The sequence below is a fragment of the Microtus oregoni genome, unplaced genomic scaffold (genome assembly GCF_018167655.1).
Source record: "Microtus oregoni isolate MIOR12 unplaced genomic scaffold, Mior012 000060F_ref0000265, whole genome shotgun sequence".
NCBI lineage: Eukaryota > Metazoa > Chordata > Mammalia > Rodentia > Cricetidae > Microtus > Microtus oregoni.
Window position 1 is genome coordinate 756,991 of NW_024543870.1, and position 19,207 is coordinate 776,197.

General features: G+C 44.1%; 1 protein-coding gene across 3 annotated transcripts in view; it reads left to right on the forward strand.

The window, feature by feature from the left end:
- LOC121439270 (mitogen-activated protein kinase kinase kinase 20) overlaps positions 1 to 19,207 on the forward strand; it is a 155,369-nt gene that overhangs the window by 86,954 nt on the left and 49,208 nt on the right. For all 3 annotated transcript variants that reach the window (XM_041639723.1, XM_041639721.1, XM_041639722.1), the window contains exons 8-10: positions 4,782 to 4,868; positions 9,882 to 9,956; positions 15,101 to 15,207. In XM_041639723.1, the coding sequence (XP_041495657.1) occupies positions 4,782 to 4,868; positions 9,882 to 9,956; positions 15,101 to 15,207 (269 nt within the window). The remainder of the gene's footprint in view (positions 1 to 4,781; positions 4,869 to 9,881; positions 9,957 to 15,100; positions 15,208 to 19,207) is intronic.

Sequence of the window (19,207 nt, forward strand, 5' to 3'; positions counted from 1 at the left end):
AGGTTTAGTTTCAATATTATTGCATTTATGAAAATAAGCTCTGTGTCGCTTTCTTTCGAATGCTTCCAGATGCCTGGGCTTTGTGTGAAACACCATTCTTCCTTTTCCTTAAGACTGTGCCCTCTCGGTACCTGTAGCCAGGAACTGATGCCTTTTGCCTTGGAAACCATAGTTGCTGAGCCATGACTTCTGATACCCAGCTAAGGATCTCTCCCGCGTCTTTAAATCCCTGTGGCAGGTCTCACTGATCACTTCCTTAAGCACAGTCTGAATCCATCTTTCTGGTGCAGTGGGTTTTCCATCTGTTGTAAAAACCTTTCACTCCAGAGACTACGTGCCACTTTTGAGAGAAGGGTCTCTGCATGTCTGTATGTGTACCACCCCTACCTTTGCCTGCCTTGCTTCGGCTTTCTTGGGGGAAAGGATGGTTTTGTTCTCTTTTGTTTTTAAGTCAAAAGCTCACTGTGTAGCTCTGGCTGACCTGGAATTTCCTGTGGAGGCTAGGCTGGCCTGGAACTCACAGAGATCTGCCTGTTACCTAACCTCTGGTATTAAAGACATGGGCTGTCCTGCTGGCTGAGGAAGGGACTTAACAGGAACTTCACAGACCGTTTCCTAAAATACCCGCGCTGCCAGGACTACACTACACCACACACCAGGTGTGGTGGAGAACCTGGCTATCCAGTCCCCTGGCTCTATCAATGTTAATTCCAAACTCATTCAAGAGCCTTCCTGCCCTTGAGTTCCTGAAACAGAAATGTTTCCGTGTCTTTTTAAAAACAGCTTCTAGGGGGCTGAGAGGTGGCTGCTCCTTCCGAGGACCTCAGTTCACTTTCCAGTACCCACACGGATGTTGACAACTCTCTGTAACTCCAGTCCCAGGGGATCCGATGCCCTCTTCTGGCCTCTGCAGGCACTGCACACATGTCAGATACAGACATACCTTTAAGCAAATGTAACATACAATAAAAGTAAATATAAATCTCAAGACAACAACAAAGTCAGCTTCTGGCCCCGAGAAATGTCACTGTGTGGGTCAAAGTATTTGCTGGCAAGTCTGAGGAGTTTAATCCCTAAGAGACAGCAGATTCTCACGAGTTCTCGTCTGACCTCCGCATGCGTGCCATGCTAAAATAAGTGAAGGGAAAATCATCTTCTGCCATTAGTTTCTCTTTAAGTGAGGTTTGACCGAGAAGGCCGGCGAGCCTCACAGAGAACTCTGTCAGCAGAACTCCAGGGAAGTGCGCTTGTGCTGATTGAATGATAAGCATTCGGGATTGCATCTAACACTGCCCCTTCTCTTTCTGTTCATTCTAAATAAGCGTCATCAGTGACAGGGAAAAGCCAAGGCTTGCTCTCCAGAACCCTTTGTTGTAAACAAACAAACCTGAAAAGCCATTATGAGTTCCCAGTGGGTTGGACACCAGAGAGAAAGGGTAGTTGTTCCAATTGTGGCCATTTTGGGCATAGGAGCTTGCAATCCTCAAAGTTTAAAAATTACATCAACCTAATATATACATACTTATATATATATAAAGGAAAAGCATCATTCTAACATAAAATATCCCATAGTTCATGAAGAGCACAGCCATCGAAGAGTTGGTTTTTGAAACTCACCCCAAAAAGCCAAGATAGGTTTTTGCTTTTCGTCTTTCTCGGATTGGTAATTTTGTGTTGCTTCTTAACACGTGGCAAGACTAACTAGCCTTGCCCTGCCTTCCGAGAAACTTCTTGTTTCCAAGCAGTGCTAGGCAGGCAATTGTCCTTTCCTCATTTTACAAGAGAGGAGATGTTTGTACATCCCCAAGAGAGTGTCTCCTGAAAGATTGGGAGTAGGTTTAGAGTATGACCGGCTAAGAAAAAGAGCCCAGATGGCTGAAAGGACAGCCTGGGGAGACCCCACGGCCCGTCGCCCTCCCCAGTGGCCAGGGTTACCTTCCCAGGAACTTCCAGCCAAAGCCAGCTTTGGACTGGACTAGCTAAAGGGGCAGCCTCTGAGACTTGTCTGGAGCCCTGTTCCAGAACCAGCCGGGCTCAGGTAATGGCTTCCTATTGTTTGTGAGAGAAAAGGCAGAAATATACAGTCTCATCCAAGTTTCTGCTCTGTAAACTGAAAATAGAAATTCTCCTTGTGAGTGCAGTTTAGCTGAGAGGACGTCTTAGTATACAATGAGTTGGAAAATATTCTGGAGGTGAAAGCTCACAGCCGTGTTTGGCCTGCGTCCTTGGAACTGGTATTTTAAGGCATCGGCTTCATGTATTTTTAGACCTCCAAGTGACTTCCTCAACAAACTTACTTTTTTTTTTTTTTTTTTTTTTTTTTGCCAAATGTCATTTTTATTGAATGCAGAAAAAAGCCACCCTAGCTCATTCTGCTTTCATTTGGGTGCATTCCCAAATCTGGGGAATTAATAAAGGGAGTTCATGGGAGGCGTTGATACTGGAACCAAATAGAAGGCCTCGTGAAGGTTCCAGAACTGGAGGCTTCTGGCGGTTAGCACCTCAGTCTCCCCAGTTTTAAATCCCTCAAGCACCTCCCTTGGCTGTTGCATCTATTCAGAGACACAGGCAGAGTGACACCGTCCAGTTGTTTCAGGGTTATAACTCCTAATTTATTCGACTTTTGTTATTGTCCAGGCAAGTATTTTGGTCTGGAAAAAAAAAAAAAACGAAGAAAAGGTGGCCTTCTGATGTTATTGCATCAGACTCTGGGGGGTGCATTTTGCTCTGTAGAATGCAGGCAGATTCCACACGTGGGCACATATTTGTGCATGAGTTGTGCTTGCCCTCCCCCAGACTATGAAAGGGGGAGGCCTGAAAGGTTCACCTGAGTGTTTTTGGGGGGGGCCTGGAGCCTTTGGTTTCTTTGACGCTGCCTCCTTGTTTCCCTCCCCTCAGCCAATGCCCAATCGATCAATTTTCCCACTCGTCACCTCCTTTCCCCCTCTGTCCCCAGTACCAACAGAGTGTGGCCATCACAGCAAAGTGAGGGACTTCACTTCCCGCTCAGCCTAGCTCTGCCCTCTCCCCTGCGGAGGCGGAGCACGGGACTCCCTGTGCTGACTCTCACCCTCCCTCCCAGCCAGCACTAGACTTCCAGGGTAGCCCCTTACCTTTTCCTAATCGCTTGAGCGACTCAAATGGAATTACGCAGTAGTTTTTCTGAAGAAGTACCTTACGCTCTTGATTAAAAGCCCAAAGAGACTTCAGGGACTTTTTTCCCCCTCACTCTTGAGGAGCATCTGCCAATTTCCCTGATTTTCCTGCTAATTATCTTCGTATTAGCCAGCATTCATTTGACATGTTATAGCTTGAACAAGACGGCAGCAGGCTGGCTGGGGATATAATGGCTATACAGTTAAAGGCTTACAGGACTTACTCAAAGTGAGCCGTGCCGTCAATCTAGACTCCTGTGTAGAAACAGACTTTGGAGTTGCAGCCAGGGAGAGCAAAGCCTACCTTGCAGAGTTGTCGCCCTGAGTTTGCCTTGTCCCATGCCTACATCAGAGCCTGGTGTGTTCTGTCGACCACCGGGCTTTCCCCAGCCCTAGAATTACATGGAATGAGAGCACAGCCTCCAAGTAAGAAAACAGTGTGTGTCCCTGCTGTCCCATTTGGTGGCTGGGTGTCTGTAGGCAAGTTCATCTGACTTTCCTAGACACCCATTTCCTCACCTGTAAATCAAGGATGGTATCTGAGGCTTGACTGTGATCAAGGTGAAACATGTGATGGGATTTGGAGCATATTAGGCACTCAGTAAATCATAGTGGTTGTCACATCATGATTATCAGCAAAATTAGAATTGATTCTGTGCTTTGCCCAGTACTAGTAGACTAAATGTTTGGTGTCAGCCTGGCATGGTGACACATGCCTGTACTTCTAGCCCTTCGGAGGCTGAGGCAGGAGGATCATGAATTCAAGGCTAGCCTGAGCTACATAGCCAGACTCTGTCTCCAAAAAAAAAAAAGAAATTGGATGTCTGTTTGAATAAGAAGAGATGGCAGTTGGGTGTTCAAATCCCCATTATTCAGTATTTAGAGAGAAGCCCAGATCTCCATGCTAGCACCAGTTGGCTCTTCTTAGCATCCGGGTTGATGGTCATGTCCACACTCACCTTGAGCTTTACACACAGTTGGGGGCCCATATTCACTCCTGCACACAGTCAGCACACAGTCAGCATGTATGTGTACTAAATGTGCACCGTACTTGAGAATATGCTATAATATGTGTATACAGGAATGGATCCTTCAGACTGACTCATTCTGAGGGAAATTTGTCCAAATCACAAAGTCCAAATGTTATAATTTAAAACTATCTTCTGGTATGGGGCAGAGGAGTTTGCTAGGGATTTGAACTGGGGACTTTGATTTTTTTAATGTGGCCATTGTTGAACCTTTAAAACTGTGTTGAATTTTTGGTTACTATCTAATAAAAAATGTATCTGAGGCTCAAGGCAGAAAGATTGTTCTCTAACAAAATACAAAATTGGGAATATGTGAAAATTCCACAGAGTGTAAAGATCAAGTTTAATCACTAATATAAAATTTTAAGTGTAGACATTCCAATTCCTAAGACAAGTTTTTTTCTTTACATACGAAGAACATGAAAGTATATAACATATGGTAAAAGTCCTATGTATGAATATATACATACATAGTCTAAGTTTCTACAGATGGTTGGCTACGTCTAGTAATTGGATACAATTAAATGCTAGCTACATTTTTCAGTAATATACCAATATAAAGTACCAGAATAAAAATTCCATTTCCTTTTTGTTCTAGGTTCTCTGGGAGATGCTAACAAGGGAGGTCCCCTTTAAAGGTTTGGAAGGATTGCAAGTAGCTTGGCTTGTAGTGGAAAAAAACGAGGTAAGACTCCGTTTCTCCATTCAGGTGCATAGATCAGAAAACAGTATTGGGGTTTTGCAAAAGACTTTTTCATCTTCTTCAAATTGAAAGTAAGTTCACGCTTATGGAAAGATTAGCAGTAGGAGCTAACACAAAGGGTCAAAGTGATGTTATTCCTCATGAATGGCCCCTTTACATCTAATTGTTGCAGCTTCACGTCGTGATGCTGTAGATCAAAAATTGTACAAGTACTGTACTAGTTTCTCAGTCTCAATTGTAAAACCGGGGGGTTTGTTCTTAGTGATGAAAGAAGCCATTGCGTCCAAGGTAGGGGAACAGTTTAACTGCATCTCCTGCGTTTAGGACATCTTTTTTACTGGCCGGGAGTTGATATATCTGTAAGAGACCTTCAGCTACTTCAACTTACCTCTCCCAGCAGGAGTCACTATAGTACAAGAAACTGTCGCTTAGATGAGAATTTCAAAAATAAAAGAAGAAAAAATAGTTTCAAAAAGGGGAAAAATTACAGTTTTGCCACCTACGTTGAGCACTACATTGAAGATGAGCTCCTCACTGGAATTGGCGAGGCAGTGGTACAAGTGCTGGCTTCTTCATGCAGAGTCGTTCCATTTCAAAGGGACTTCAGTGGCGTAAACACCGTTTGTGCTGTGTCCCCGGCCTCGCTTTTCTTCTTCCCACAAATTGAGGCTTTCAGCTAGTTGGACCTATGAGCCTACATCAGAGGACACGCCACATCCATATCAAAGAGAGCAACTACATTTTGAAAGGTTTCAAATTGTCGCTGAAACGCACAGCCATGGAAATCGCACAGCATAAGGACGCAGCATCCCATCTCACGGCGTGAGGAGAACTTAGATGGTGTTGCGGCCGTGCACGCTGGTGCTTGCCAGGCAAAGTAACTGATTTCCCAGAACTTCTTCATTTCCATAGCTGTATACAAAGGCTGAGAGAGACCTCAAAGGAAAAAATATTCTCCAGAAGAATATTTAAAGATAGCCCCCTTTTAGCGTGTTAGCAGAACTGGATTGATCTGTACCCTGAGTGACTACGGAGTATGCTAGGTTAATCAGAAAGCCGCTGTTGACCAGAAGAAACCAAGATTCTGTCTCCCAGATCCCAAGCTATTTGGCTCATTTGTCCTCCCGACTCATTGGAAAAGGGCGGCACATTGCGGTGGCTGAATTTGGTGGGAGAGGACTGCCAGGCTAGGGGATGGAAGGACTTCCACATAAGGCCAGGCCTCCTTCATTGCTTCACAAGAGCTGTTAGGTTTTAATTAGATAATCATTATTTCCACGTGCTGTTCGGTTAAGATAACTAATGGTTTGGGGCGCGAGATCCACTGTTCAGTATCTTTTGCCAGAGAGATGGTTGAGTATTTCGTTCAGGTTGATGAATCCAAATGAAGAGAGCATTGGCCTTCAGCTGACCTCGAAGCAATTTCTACACCACACAAGATAGATTAGGAGAGGAGTTTAGAGAGTCATCCAGATCCTCCAAAGTTGACAGAATAATTAGTATTTCACAATAATTTTTTTCAATCTAGAGAAAAGCAGAATAGGTCCAGTCCAAAGCATTTCCAAAGCATTGGGTATTTAAAGGGGAAGGGAATGGCAGCTTCCGTCCTGCCTGAGAGTTGGGATGCCCCCACTAACACCCCTCAGAACTCTATAGCATCACATGCAGGAAGCCACTGCCTTCTGCCCCCTACTGATCCCATGGGTCATACCGTGGTGTGCTGCGATGAGGGAGACTCCAAGACTTCCTGATCTGTTCATTAACTGAAGTAGGAAGTTGAGAGAACCCACACGGTGACAAAAGTTCTCTCAGCTTGCCAATGAATTGAAGAAAAACCGGTTGAATTAAGGATAATTATCTGCACAGCACTTACTTGTCAAAGAAAAAACAATGTGGAAATTAAGCCTAGATGGGATTTCCAGTGTTGCCGTTCCAGAAGGTTTCTTCATCCCACCACCTTAGAGGCACTGACTATCCAAACAAATTCCGCTCACACAGTGTTAAGGCAATTCCCAGAGATTGAGTTCACGTAAGAACAAACCCGAGACCTCAAGAAGCGTAACTCATAAAACCTCTTCAGCCTCCAATAATTTTTTTATCTTTACTGTTGAATACTTTCAGTTATTGGGTTGGAGGAAGGTTCCCATATTTTCACGTCTTCATTTAAATAAGAATGGCGTTTAAACTGCCAAGGAGGAATTGATAGTGTGGACTGTCTAGTCATTGTGTAACATCTACAGCCAATTAGTAGGGCTGCTTTTTTAAAGAGCTTTTTATTTTGAAATAATTATGGACTCCTAAAAGTCTGTAAAAATATTACAGAGAATCCAGTGTTCCCAGCTTCCCCACTGCTAATCCCTTATATGGCTGCAGTGGCACCGAGCTGGGCAGTGAGGATGGGGACTGACTCTTACCCAGGTGGCAGTCATCTCTTCCTCCACACAGATCTGTATGACAATCACGCTAACATCGTATCTGAGGATCTTTGCCTCTGACTCTTATGGATAAGGCTTTTGACTCATCATTTTCCCTGACGTTAACTTCTATTAGGAATAGACTCATAAACCCTTGTTACGCCTTACAAAGTAAGCAGTGAACCTTACAGAAGGCGTGAGCTTATGAGAGCATTGCTAAGACACGGTTTTTAATATAGGGTTTCCATGAAAAGCAGTGGGCCTTCAGAAAATTTTAGGGTATAATTTCTACATTTATAAACACTTGGATTCTTGCATAAAATGTGTTTTGTTGTAAATAGCAAATTAATTAGTGTAAAAAAATCTTAATAAAACTAAAAATTTCATTGGGACCAGCAAGTAAAGATATTTGCTACCACACCTAACAACCTAAGTTCAGTTCCTGGGACCCACATGGTAGAAGAGAGACTACTTTCTCAAACTGTCTCCTCACCTCCCCGTGCACACCACAGCACAGCTGTGTGTTTGTACATGCACACATGCTCCCCCACATTCACACCCACACACAATTAATTAATTAATTAAAATATGTTTATCTACAAATTTTTTAAACTTAAATTTTCATTTACTACTCTTGAACTTCAGAAAAATAAAAACGTAGTTGTTTTCACATCTCATGTGTAAAATGATACAAGAAATATTTTTTTAAAAAATGCCCCCACCTAATTTGATTACTCTAAATTAGTAGGTACTCTTCTTATAAACATGAAGCCTTTATTCCAAAACATCTAAACCGTAAGTAATGCTCCATATAGTATCTGGCCATTTCGAGATGTTTGGAATCATTAGGATCGCATTAAAGTTGTGTGATCAGGACATAAATACTTCAGATTCTATTTGGAAGTACTTTTTTAGACACCCAAAAAAAATCCCTCACATCAATGTGTCTGAGTCTGTGATTAGCTAATACTTGATAGTGTTAGAGATCAAACATTACTTTTTCTGCGTGTGATGTTTGAAATGTCGTGTCTAAAAAGGCTTCTCAGTAAGAAAAGAGGAGCAAAGGACACCCAAGCCTGTTGACAGTGGCTTCCTTGTTAACCACTGAGGTTAGGCTGTGCTGAAGTGTGTCCATCTGAAACCCACTCTGTTTATAAAGAGTGCATGCAGGTAAATGCGTGCCACTGTAGTATGTCTTTTTACACACACACACACACACACACACACACACACACACACGCGCACACACACACACACACTGTACTGGAGATGCGGTCCAGGACTTCCTGCACGCCCGTTGCTCTGCCACTGATGCATCTCCAACCCCAGGGCTCTCTTCCTAACAACTATAGTTATAAACTTGCTCTGCTGAAAAGAAAGCCAGAAAGCCTCAGCTCGCCCATGGGCACCATGCTTCAAGTCAGTGGAACCCTGTAATGCGAAGAATAAATGGAAATCCTGCAGTACACACATGCTCAGGCAAGATCTTGCTAGACAAGATGATGGGGCCATTTAAGGTGCTGAGCCTTGTGCAGAAATGGCCATAAGTGACCGCCTGATAGAGTAAGCGGTGCTAATGACTTAGTTCCGAGACCTGCACGGTTGCTAGTGACAGTCCTTAAAATCGTAGTTAGGTTATGAATAATGCAAAGATCACTGCCCTTTGATTTCTCGTGTGTGGGTGTTGCACTCTTGGGAAGTCTGGTGCATCTGGAAACTGCTCAAAAATATTTCTGTTTATTTGTAACTCAGTTTGAGGCCAGGTCCAGAAAATTATATAAACTTGGTTTTGTTTACTAGGCTAATGTAGACCCACGTGGAACATTTGCAATTTGATGGCTTGTAAGAGAGTCCTTGATTATATGGTGCTTTTATGGTATATTGAAGGATGTCTGGTCATCATTTATTTTCATAGCGTGGAGGATCAAACTCAGTGCCTCATCCATGCCAGGCCCTTCTGTCGCTGTCACTGAGTTATTGGCCCCTCAAGCCTTTGAAAACAAAAATTCTTCTGGGAATAGGGACGTGCCATGGTCTATGAGAACCAGAACGGTGGGATGTGAGAGTAGAATTGATCCTCGCGAAGGTAGAGCCATGATGAATCGTGTATTCTGAATGACACACTCAGAATTACCATTTCCCAAATGCGGAGTGATCTTCTGTGCCAAAGATGTTTTCAGAGCTCCACACCTATTGCCAAAACTCAACTTGTTTCCTAGTTACCGGGCTGGTAAGCTGGAATCACAAGTCGCCTATAAAAACAGAGCAATAAATTGGTGGTGTTAGATGATGTAGCATTATGTTCCAGCTTGCCCCTCTCCGGCTGTAGTTTCTTCCTAATGACGAACCTGACCTTTCCATCCATCGTCCATGATTTCCATGTGTGCAAGTGGGGTCCTTCGGAGATTGGACAGGACAAATCTGTGCGTCAATCCTCCTGTCATCTATGAATCCAGGGATGCTTTAGATCCCGTGTCTTGTTTGGGTTTCTAAATTAGTTCTTTGATGATTCTGCAAAGGGCACTTCCTTGTCCCGAAGAGTAAAGCCTTGTTTCTTCTTCTGTTTGCCTTCTCTTTGTAGAGATTAACCATTCCGAGCAGCTGCCCTAGGAGCTTTGCTGAGCTGTTACATCAGTGTTGGGAAGCCGATGCCAAGGTACTTGTGTTATTGTTCAAACTTCTGAAGTTTTACCTGTTCACTTTGGGGTTTTGAAAACTTGGCGTAGCCAAAAGCCTTACACAGCGGCAGGGAACTGCCGAGCCTGCAGCCCCAGAAGCCCCATGATGACACCTCTACAGCTCGACTTCTGGATCAAGTGATTATCATCAACTCTTCCTTCCTTTAACAGAACTCCTTGGCATTCTTGACTCAAAAGACAATTTTGTTCTTTTGCTTTTAATCACCACCATTGTGCCTCGTAAGAACAGCTAACACAGTACTCTATGTGAGGCTGTGTTTCGAGCACTTTCTACTAACTCTTGGATAGAGGAGCTGAGCTCACCCTCGGCTCACAGATGGAGAGCCCAGGCACACACAGATTAAAGATGAGTCAAGGCCCCATGGCCTGGGGCCCTGGTGGGGCTGGATGTGAACCCAGACAGTCTGCCATGGCTCTTAGCGTCGACTCTGCTACCTTTCTGTCCAACAGAGAAGAAGGCAGATGCTATACTTCATTAGAAGAATCTTAGTGTATCCTCCCAGGGCCGTCACAATAAGACTGAAAAAATTCCAATACTAGGCCTTCATGCGGTTGTCACTTGTAAGCATCGGTAGCTAATGTCTTTTCCCCACAAAGATCAGCTTTAAGAAGATACTCTTGGATGCATATGGAGATAGTCATGGATAAAATGATAGCTGGTCCTGGCTTTGCTTCAAAAGCAAGTGAAGGTTTGTGGACAGCAATACTGTTAAATATGACTGGAAGTGATGAGTTTTGATCCCAGTCATAGAATATAGAGACATTGCTTTTTGCGTGCTTAGATTTTCATAATAAAAGTCATTTTAAAATTTGTAATTTTAAAATGAGTCTCACAGATTAAATATTAAAACAATCGAGAGATCAAATTCAAGAGAGAAGCAAAATTCACAGTTCAAATTTATTTAGTTTTTTTTCATGGAACTAGAGATATTGCAACTGATTCAGAAATAGAGGCCTAAAAAAATAGCAAAGGAACCTAAAAAGCATGGAATTCTTCCTCAATTTATACCCATTCCCCCCGAGAGCCCTAGGAACAAACACTGATGACTGAAGTCTGTTCCAGGGCAATGTGCTTCTTTGGTGGAAATGGCTTAGAGACAAACTGGCCGTGTGGGCAGACTTCATGTTGATGTATGCAGAGTATTTCCGGCACACTGTCTCCAAAGAGACAAAACACAGTGGTGCTGCAGCAGCCCGCCGTGGTGGGGAAGCCTCCCACCTTGTGCCTTGCTTCCATCCTGGGAAGATTCAGTTGCTGGGCTCCGCAGCCATGCACAGCCTGCCTTGGCCCCAGTGTCCTGCAGCTTCCGGCTTCCAGTGCAGCTCTTCAGACTTTCTGCAGCCTCTTTGCAAGTGGAGTCCTTTATACCTTAGTATTATTTTTTTCTTAAAGAATGCAATGTTTGCGTTGTTACTATTTTTATTAGTACACTGGCAAAGAAGTTGAGTGTTCTGTCCTACCCTTGAATAGACCCTCTTATTTCCAGTGTGTGATTTTTTTCAGAATGTGGTGTTGCATTAAGCATTAGAAGAAATGGCCGGGCGGTAGTGGCGCACGCCTCTAATCCCAGCACTCGGGAGGCAGAGGCAGGCAGATCTCTGTGAGTTTGAGGCCAGCCTGGTCTACAAAGGGAGTTCCAGGACAGGCTCCAAAGCTACAGAGAAACCCTGTCTTGAAAAACCAAAAAAAATAAACAAAAACAAAAACAGAAGAAATGTACATTTTACAGCTACTTAGGTTAAGCTGTAAGCAGATGTTTACACGTTTATTTTCAAACCTGTGCTGTTTAACTTTTGTGTCTGTTAAAATATATACAGTGATTTCAATAGCGTTGAAATCTTACCTGTGCTTAATTAAAAATTTCACCTCAGATTATTTGCATTGAGTTAGATTAATGCAGCCAGATTGCTAGATTGGAATCATTTTAGTATGATTTAGTTTCTCAGTCAAAAACCTCATACTGTATTAGTTAAAATCCTGAGAATGTGCACTTACATTTTAATATGGCACAAGGAATCTAAGCCCAAAGCAGAGCCTATGAAACTGGCATGTCTTTAACATGTAGGAAGTAGAGCCCTTTTTAGGACCAGAAGAATCCTATGTTCCAATCACATGAAGTATAAAAGAAGTCTGAAACTAATTTTTTTGTTTCCTAAGTTTTTGACATCTTATTCTGATAAGAAGTACTGCAGGCCATTGCATTTGATTTGATTGGACAGCAGTTGCAGCTCACACTTCAGTCCTCACGTGCTAATCGGCACACACATCTTACATGCATCATGCCCTGAGCACGCTCATTCTCGGGTGGCATTCCACTGAGTCTTCCCTGACACCTGCTAACCCTTTTCCAGACCCAGAATCAGTCTGGATTGCTACCCTAGCTTGTATAGTCCTAGCCTTTCTTGCTAAATGGATTGAGGGAGTGTGTGTGTGTGTGTGTGTGTGTGTGTACATGTAGGAACACCACACACACACACACATACACACACGAGTTCCTGTGGCACTTTGCAGCAATAGAAAGTAGATGCAGAAGCCAGACCACCGTAAATTTTCTGAGAGGTTTATTTTCATGCTCAAAGTTGGTGCCGTCCTATGGTAAATGGAGAGCAGGGGTTGGTTAAAGTAGTTTATTCCCATTTTCAGTCTTTAGACTTCAGAGTGTTAACACAGATTACACTATGCAGTTTCCCTGCGGGGCTGGTGTTCTTCTGCAGTGAATAAGAGAGATGTAGGAAAAACGTGGCATTGTGTAAATGACAGAGCATTCTGGTCGCCTATATCGTATGCTCAAAATTGTTTCTTGGAGTTGGAAATGTAACTCAGTTTGGTGGAGTGCTTATCTAATATGCACAAAGGTTTGAACCCTAGGTTCAAACCCCAGCCCTGCATAAACCAAGTGTGGTTGGTCATGCCTACAATCCCAGCTCTGGGGAAGCAGAGGCAGAGGATTAGAAGTCTACATAGTAAGTCCAAGACTGGCCTGGGATATTCAAAACCTACCTCAAAAATTAAATTGTATGTGTGTGTGTATGAATGAAAATAAGAAAAGAAAGATGAGTATTGATTTGTCTTTAAATGACATCCCTGGAGCTGATAAGCAGGGAGGAGTTGTTATCATACTCTATGAGATTAAAGATTGGAAGTTTAAGAGCACAGTCCAGGTTCTGTGACCAGCTCCTGTGTCACGCTGGATAACATATGCCTTTCTGAACTAGATGCCCTATGTATGAAATGGAAATAGCCAATAGAGATGTAAGAAGTGAAGACATTCCTTTAGTGGGATAAGTGGTCCTCGTTGTAGCTTCTTTTTAAAATAAGCCATCTGTAACGACATTCCAAAGGCAGCTAAGCCCTTCAGAGGAGGAGCCACAGGTCCCCAGCACATTTAAACCATCACTGAAGAACTGTACATTGCTGAACTCCTGGGCTCCAGTAATCCTCCAGCCTCAGCCTCCCAAATAGCTAGGACTACGGGAATGTCCCACTGCAGCTGGCTGTGGGTGGAGGTTAATCCTTATCCCAGTAATGACTTTTTTAAGGGGATGCTTGAGATCTGAATATGAAGGAGTTTAATTTTATCTCAAAAATACTTACATGTAGGGGGAAACAAGTCTTTAAAGGTTCATTAGGTGGACTGGGGATGTAGCCCAGTTGGTAGAATGCTTGCCTCATATGCACGAGGCCCTGGTTTCAGCCCCCTGCACTATATGAGCTAGGTGTGTTACAGAGCCCAGCATTTGGGAGGTAGAAGAAAGATCAGGAGTTCAGAGTCATCCTCAGACTCAGAGTTGGAGGCTAGCCCGGGATCCATGAGACCAGGATTGGTGATGCTGTTCTGTTTATTTCTTTAAAGACAGGAACCATTAGCTTCCCTTGCTACTTTTTTCTTGCAAAATGAAAATCCTATGTCGCCTGTGTTTATAATCAGTTCTTAAGCAGTTACACTTCTTTCTTTTTCCATTTAAAACCTGACACATGGTGGAAGACATGAAGATAGGAACAGAGTTTAAGAACATTGGCTCCTTTTCCTGCGTCCTATTTAAAGCACGTTCCTTTGTTCGTCGGTAACATTTGACTATGCATGATTTCTTCACACACACACACACACACACACACACACGCAGCATTGTGGATGCACACACCTGTGCGCCTTCCCCTAAAACAAACAAGGCAGAAGTCAGTAAATATCCTAGCTTTGTATTCCTGAGTTATGGGAAAGTGCTTTTCTTAATAATGTCAGAGGCACCCAGGTCCTGAGAGCAAGCCACCTCAACACTGTTCCTTCCTGTTTTTGTGCTCCTAAATTAAAATGCGTGTTTTAATTGCTGTAGCTGTAATTTGCTCTGAAATGGTGTAATTATGAGGCACGATGAGGAGAGGATGTGCATCATCCTTTTATTATCTTTCTCCATTTTTGTTTTAACCTTTTGTCTCAGCCTTGGCTGGAGCGGAGAGAGGTGAGCGTAGACAGTGCTTGTTAGAGACAGGTGGAGCGTGCTTTTCCAGTTCTGTCTACAGCCTGGTAACGTCCTGGACTAAAGCAGGCTTCAGTGTGGGATAAACCCTCAGAACCATGATGTTATTATGGCGTTAAGTTTTTTTTTTTTTCAGACCAATTGATTTGGGAAATTTTATTAGTTCCATTAGGTCAGTAAGCAGATACTGCCTGCCCACACACATTTCACAAAAAAAAAAAAAAAAAAACAGGCAAAAGATGGAAACATTTGCGTAGTAAATAGCAGAACATTCAAAATAAATAATCCAGTTAAGATTTTACTATCTCTCCCACATAGGTAGGTCTCTGGTGACTTAAGATTTTTTTTTTTTTTGATTAGAGTTCTTGGTCATTTCTCAAAGAAGGACTTGGTCCCTCTCTTCTTACCTACAAAAGAGTACTCATTACCCTGATGCCCTGTGGTTAAAATAATATCTATCCTTTGGATAATTCACCGCAGATGAAGAATTCGGCTCCCTACACCTGTGTGATCTGATGGCTATAAACGCTAAGAGGGAGCCCGGCCTTGGTTTCCTTGGTTGTGGCTCCGCTCCCTCCTCCCATTTCCTTTAAGTCTCACGGTGGTTCCTTTTTCTCTTCTTCAGAAACGGCCATCGTTCAAGCAAATCATTTCGATCCTGGAGTCTATGTCCAACGATACGAACCTTCCCGACCAGTGTAACTCGTTCCTGCACAACAAGGCCGAATGGAGGTGAGTAGCTCCGGTGCAGCGCGAGTCCCCGCCCACGGCTTCAGTGATAAGACTGGAGAGCTGATGGACAGTCCTGATTTCTAAGCACTACTGGGGCTGGGCGCAGGCTAAGATTTACCTTTCATGCATAAGGAAGCAAGAGTTTCTCTGTGTTTGTTTTCTTAAATAGCATGCATCTAAGTGTTTGGGAAGAGTGTCGAATCACATACTCTGAAGCAAAGGGCATTTCCAGAACCTTCTCTGTATACGTTCTGTGTTAGGAAGCTTTAGCCTCTGCCCAGAAAAAGAAATAAAAAAATAAAAGAGAGCACGAGCAAGGAACTCAGGACCGCGAGGGGTGCACCCACACACTGAGACAATGGGGATGTTCTATCGGGAACTCACCAAGGCCAGCTGGCCTGGGTCTGAAAAAGCCTGGGATGAAACCGGACTTGCTGAACATAGCGGACAATGAGGACTACTGAGATCTCAAGAACAATGGCAATGGGTTTTTGATCCTACTGCACGTGCTGGCTTTGTGGGAGCCTAGGCAGTTTGGATGCTCACCTTACTAGACCTGGATGGAGGTGGGTGGTCCTTGGACTTCCCACAGGACAGGGAACCCTGATTGCTCTTTGGGCTGATGAGGGAGGGGGACTTGGTTGGGGGAGGGGGAGGGAAATGGGAGGCGGTGGCGGGGAAGAGACAGAAATCTTTAATAAATAAATAAATAAATAAATAAGAAATAGGTATGTATCCTGATAGCCTTACCATGCACTGTATTTGCTAGTGCAGGGAATGGGGAACCTGTAAAAAACACGTTAGATGTTATAAATCCTAGCTAAACAAATCAGTAAAGAGAGATTTGTATTGTGTAAGTGGAAAAAGTAAATCCAAGATGAAACAGTTGGACTAGACCGAATGACGCAGGGAATATAAATAGCCTGTTTGGGAGCTGGACGCCGTTCCTCCCCTGACTCAGCAGAGATCTGAAGTAACTTCATCCCTGCTCCTGCTATCTCTGGCGGTAACGCAATGCCCTACGCCACCTGCTGGTCCTAAGTCAGTACTGCGTGCACATGGCGAGCCTCTGGATCTTGACTGCTGTCAGTCAGCACACATTACCCTGGGCTTTCTGTTTGATTGATATTTTACAATGACCTTACTTATTTTCATTCCTTTGAAATAAGTGCCTAATACCAGTCGCTTTCATGAATTTTTCTTGGCAATACAAAATTAATGCAGCGAGCTCTAATCCAGAGCTGAGGGCTTTTTTTTTCCTGGTCTAAAATAACAAAACCCCGGTGAGACATTGTTTCCTATGGTGACAGGTCAGTGCACATGTAATCATATCACTCCCCCTCAAACTCCGTATGTGGGCTCCATTGCTTTTCAGACAAAGATGGAAACGCTCGCCCTTCAGAAGACCCCGTTATCTTGAGCATGCCCCGAGCCTCGGGCTTTTGGTCCCCCCCACGAAGGCACATTTCGCTCTTCCAGAACCTCTGCAATGCGGTCTCCTTTTCATAGCCACCCTGTTTCGGTTGCACCTTCCTCCTGCCTCTCCCCCAGCTCCCATTAGCCGTCTAGGTAACTGCTGACCTAGCTCACCTGCAAGGGAGCAACACCCACCCACCAGTCAGTGCCACCGGGCTCTGAGATCACTGAGTTCATGTACCTCGCCGCTGGAGGGTTGAAAAGGCAAACTGTTGGCTGTATTTCTGTCTCCATCTTGTCCAATAGCAATTGCTCGGGAAACATATGGGGAAGGAAGGAAGCGAGGCAGCAGGGAAAGAAAGCAGGTAGGCAGGCAGGGAGAGTGGCACTTGTGACACAGGGAACCCTGCTCTCATACCCTGGGCACAGCGCTTACAATCACATTCCTGAAACCTCTCCTGGTGCAAGAGAGGCTGCTCCTTCCCTAGGTGCTGGGCTGCAGTCATGTGGACAATGTCCCCAGATGGGTGGCATTCTCCAGTAGCAGCCTCAGAAGCATCCATGTTACAATGCTAGACGTAAGAACACTGATAACCATCCGCATTGTGTGTGGTAAGCCATAGGACAGAGAAGCCATGGCTAATAGAGCATTTGCAGTGAAATCTGATCCTCCGATCTGGGTGTATAATGCAGGGGTTCCCTGAGGAAATGCTATTTGATGTGTTATCCAAAGGATTAGCGGGATTTTAAGCCCGTGAGTATTAGTGTGTCGGAGATAGGCTTCTTTAAGTGCTCCAAGAAAGAAAACAAAGCAAAGTCAGTAAATTTCCTAAAAAAAAAAAGAATTGAAATTTCCTAAATCCAAAACCAATACCTATCCTGAATAATTTTGCAAGAGAAATGGCATCCCGCTATAACTTTCTTCCACTGTGTGGTAGACTAGAGCTTCTCGACTGTTTGGTTCACTGTTTGTGTGTGAGCGAGCATGGTGGGATTGTATACATGGGTGTGTGCGGGCACAAGTGCACACATGTGGACAGAAACAGAAGGAGGATGTTGAGTGACCCTATCATACTCTTTCCTTTCCCTTGAAACTGGAGCTAAGCCGTGGGCAGCAAGTCCCAGTCACCCTCCTGTCTCTGGCCAGCAGAGACAGTACCGGGGCTGTAGACAAACACGGCCACCGCCAACTTTGTGTGCGTGTGCCAGGATCCCAAGCCCGGTCCTCAATACCCCTGCCCAGAGAGCCGTCTCTCACGCATCTCGATTTCACTCTTAAAATATTATGGGGACTCCAAAAAAATCTTTGAGTAAATGAGTCATATATGATAGTATTTATTACATAAAATAGAACTGAAAATTCATTTAAAAATAGTAAATTCATGCTGCTGAAAAGATGGCTCAGGGGCTAAGAACATTTACTGTTCCTGAACTGCAGTTAGTTCCCAGCACCCACATCAGGAGGCTCAGAGCAGACTGTAACGCCAGCTCCTGGCTTGGACTTTTGAGGCCTCAAAACCAATCCCTAGTGACACACTTCCTCCAATGAGACCACACCTCCTGATCCTTCTCAAACAGTGCCACTCCCTGATGGCTAAGCATGCATTCAAATAGGAGCCTATGGGGGCCTTTCTTTTTTTCTTTTTCTTTCTTTCTTTCTTTCTTTTCTTTTCTTTTCCTTTTTCTTTTGGCTTTTGGTTTTTTTTGAGACAAGGTTTCTCTGTGTAGCCCTTGCTGTTCTGGAACTTGTTCTGTTGTCCAGGCTAGCCTTGAACTCAGAGATCTACCTGCCTCTGCCTCATGAGTGCTGGAATTAAAAGCACATGTCACCACTGCCTAGCTGTGGGCATTATTCTTATTCTAAGCACAACAAAGGTCAGAATAACACAGCACTAAGACACTTGGACATCCACTGCACTACACACAATAGCCAGGGACCGTTACCTGCTTGGTGCCCACCAGCAGATGAGCGGATAAAGGAAATTCCATGCAACCATAAGGGAAAATGAATAGAACTGGAAATCACTGTGTTAAGCTAACAAGACTGACTGATTCATGTGTTTTCTCTATAGGCAGAACGTACAAGTGCATGCAGGTGGGGTGTGTGTGTGTGTGTGTGTGTGTGTGTCTAAAGCGGCTCGGTAGGATGTGTCTGTAAACCCCCCAACGCTGGGCAGCCAGAGACAGGCAGATCCCTGATACACACTGGCCAGCCAGCCTAGGCAAGTCTGTGGGTTTCAAGTTCAATGAGAGACCCTAGCAAGAAAAATTAAACTGAGAGAGATTGAGGAAGATACCTAACATTAACCTCCAGCTTATACATGCGCGCGCACACATACACACACCTGTGCGTGCTCACAAGAACAGATGGTAAATCACGACACCACACACACATATATGCAAGATAAAATTATATGTCTATTTTTATATTTGTATATGTGTGGGCTGCTGAATGGAAAAGAAAAAGGTTCACGGCAGGGCTGAAGGATTTTGAGGGAGGAGGGAAATAGAAAAGGCAACAGTGTACCTGTGACAAGTGGGCAGAAGTGGCCGCTAGCTGGGCAGTTTGGAGCACAGAGGAGGA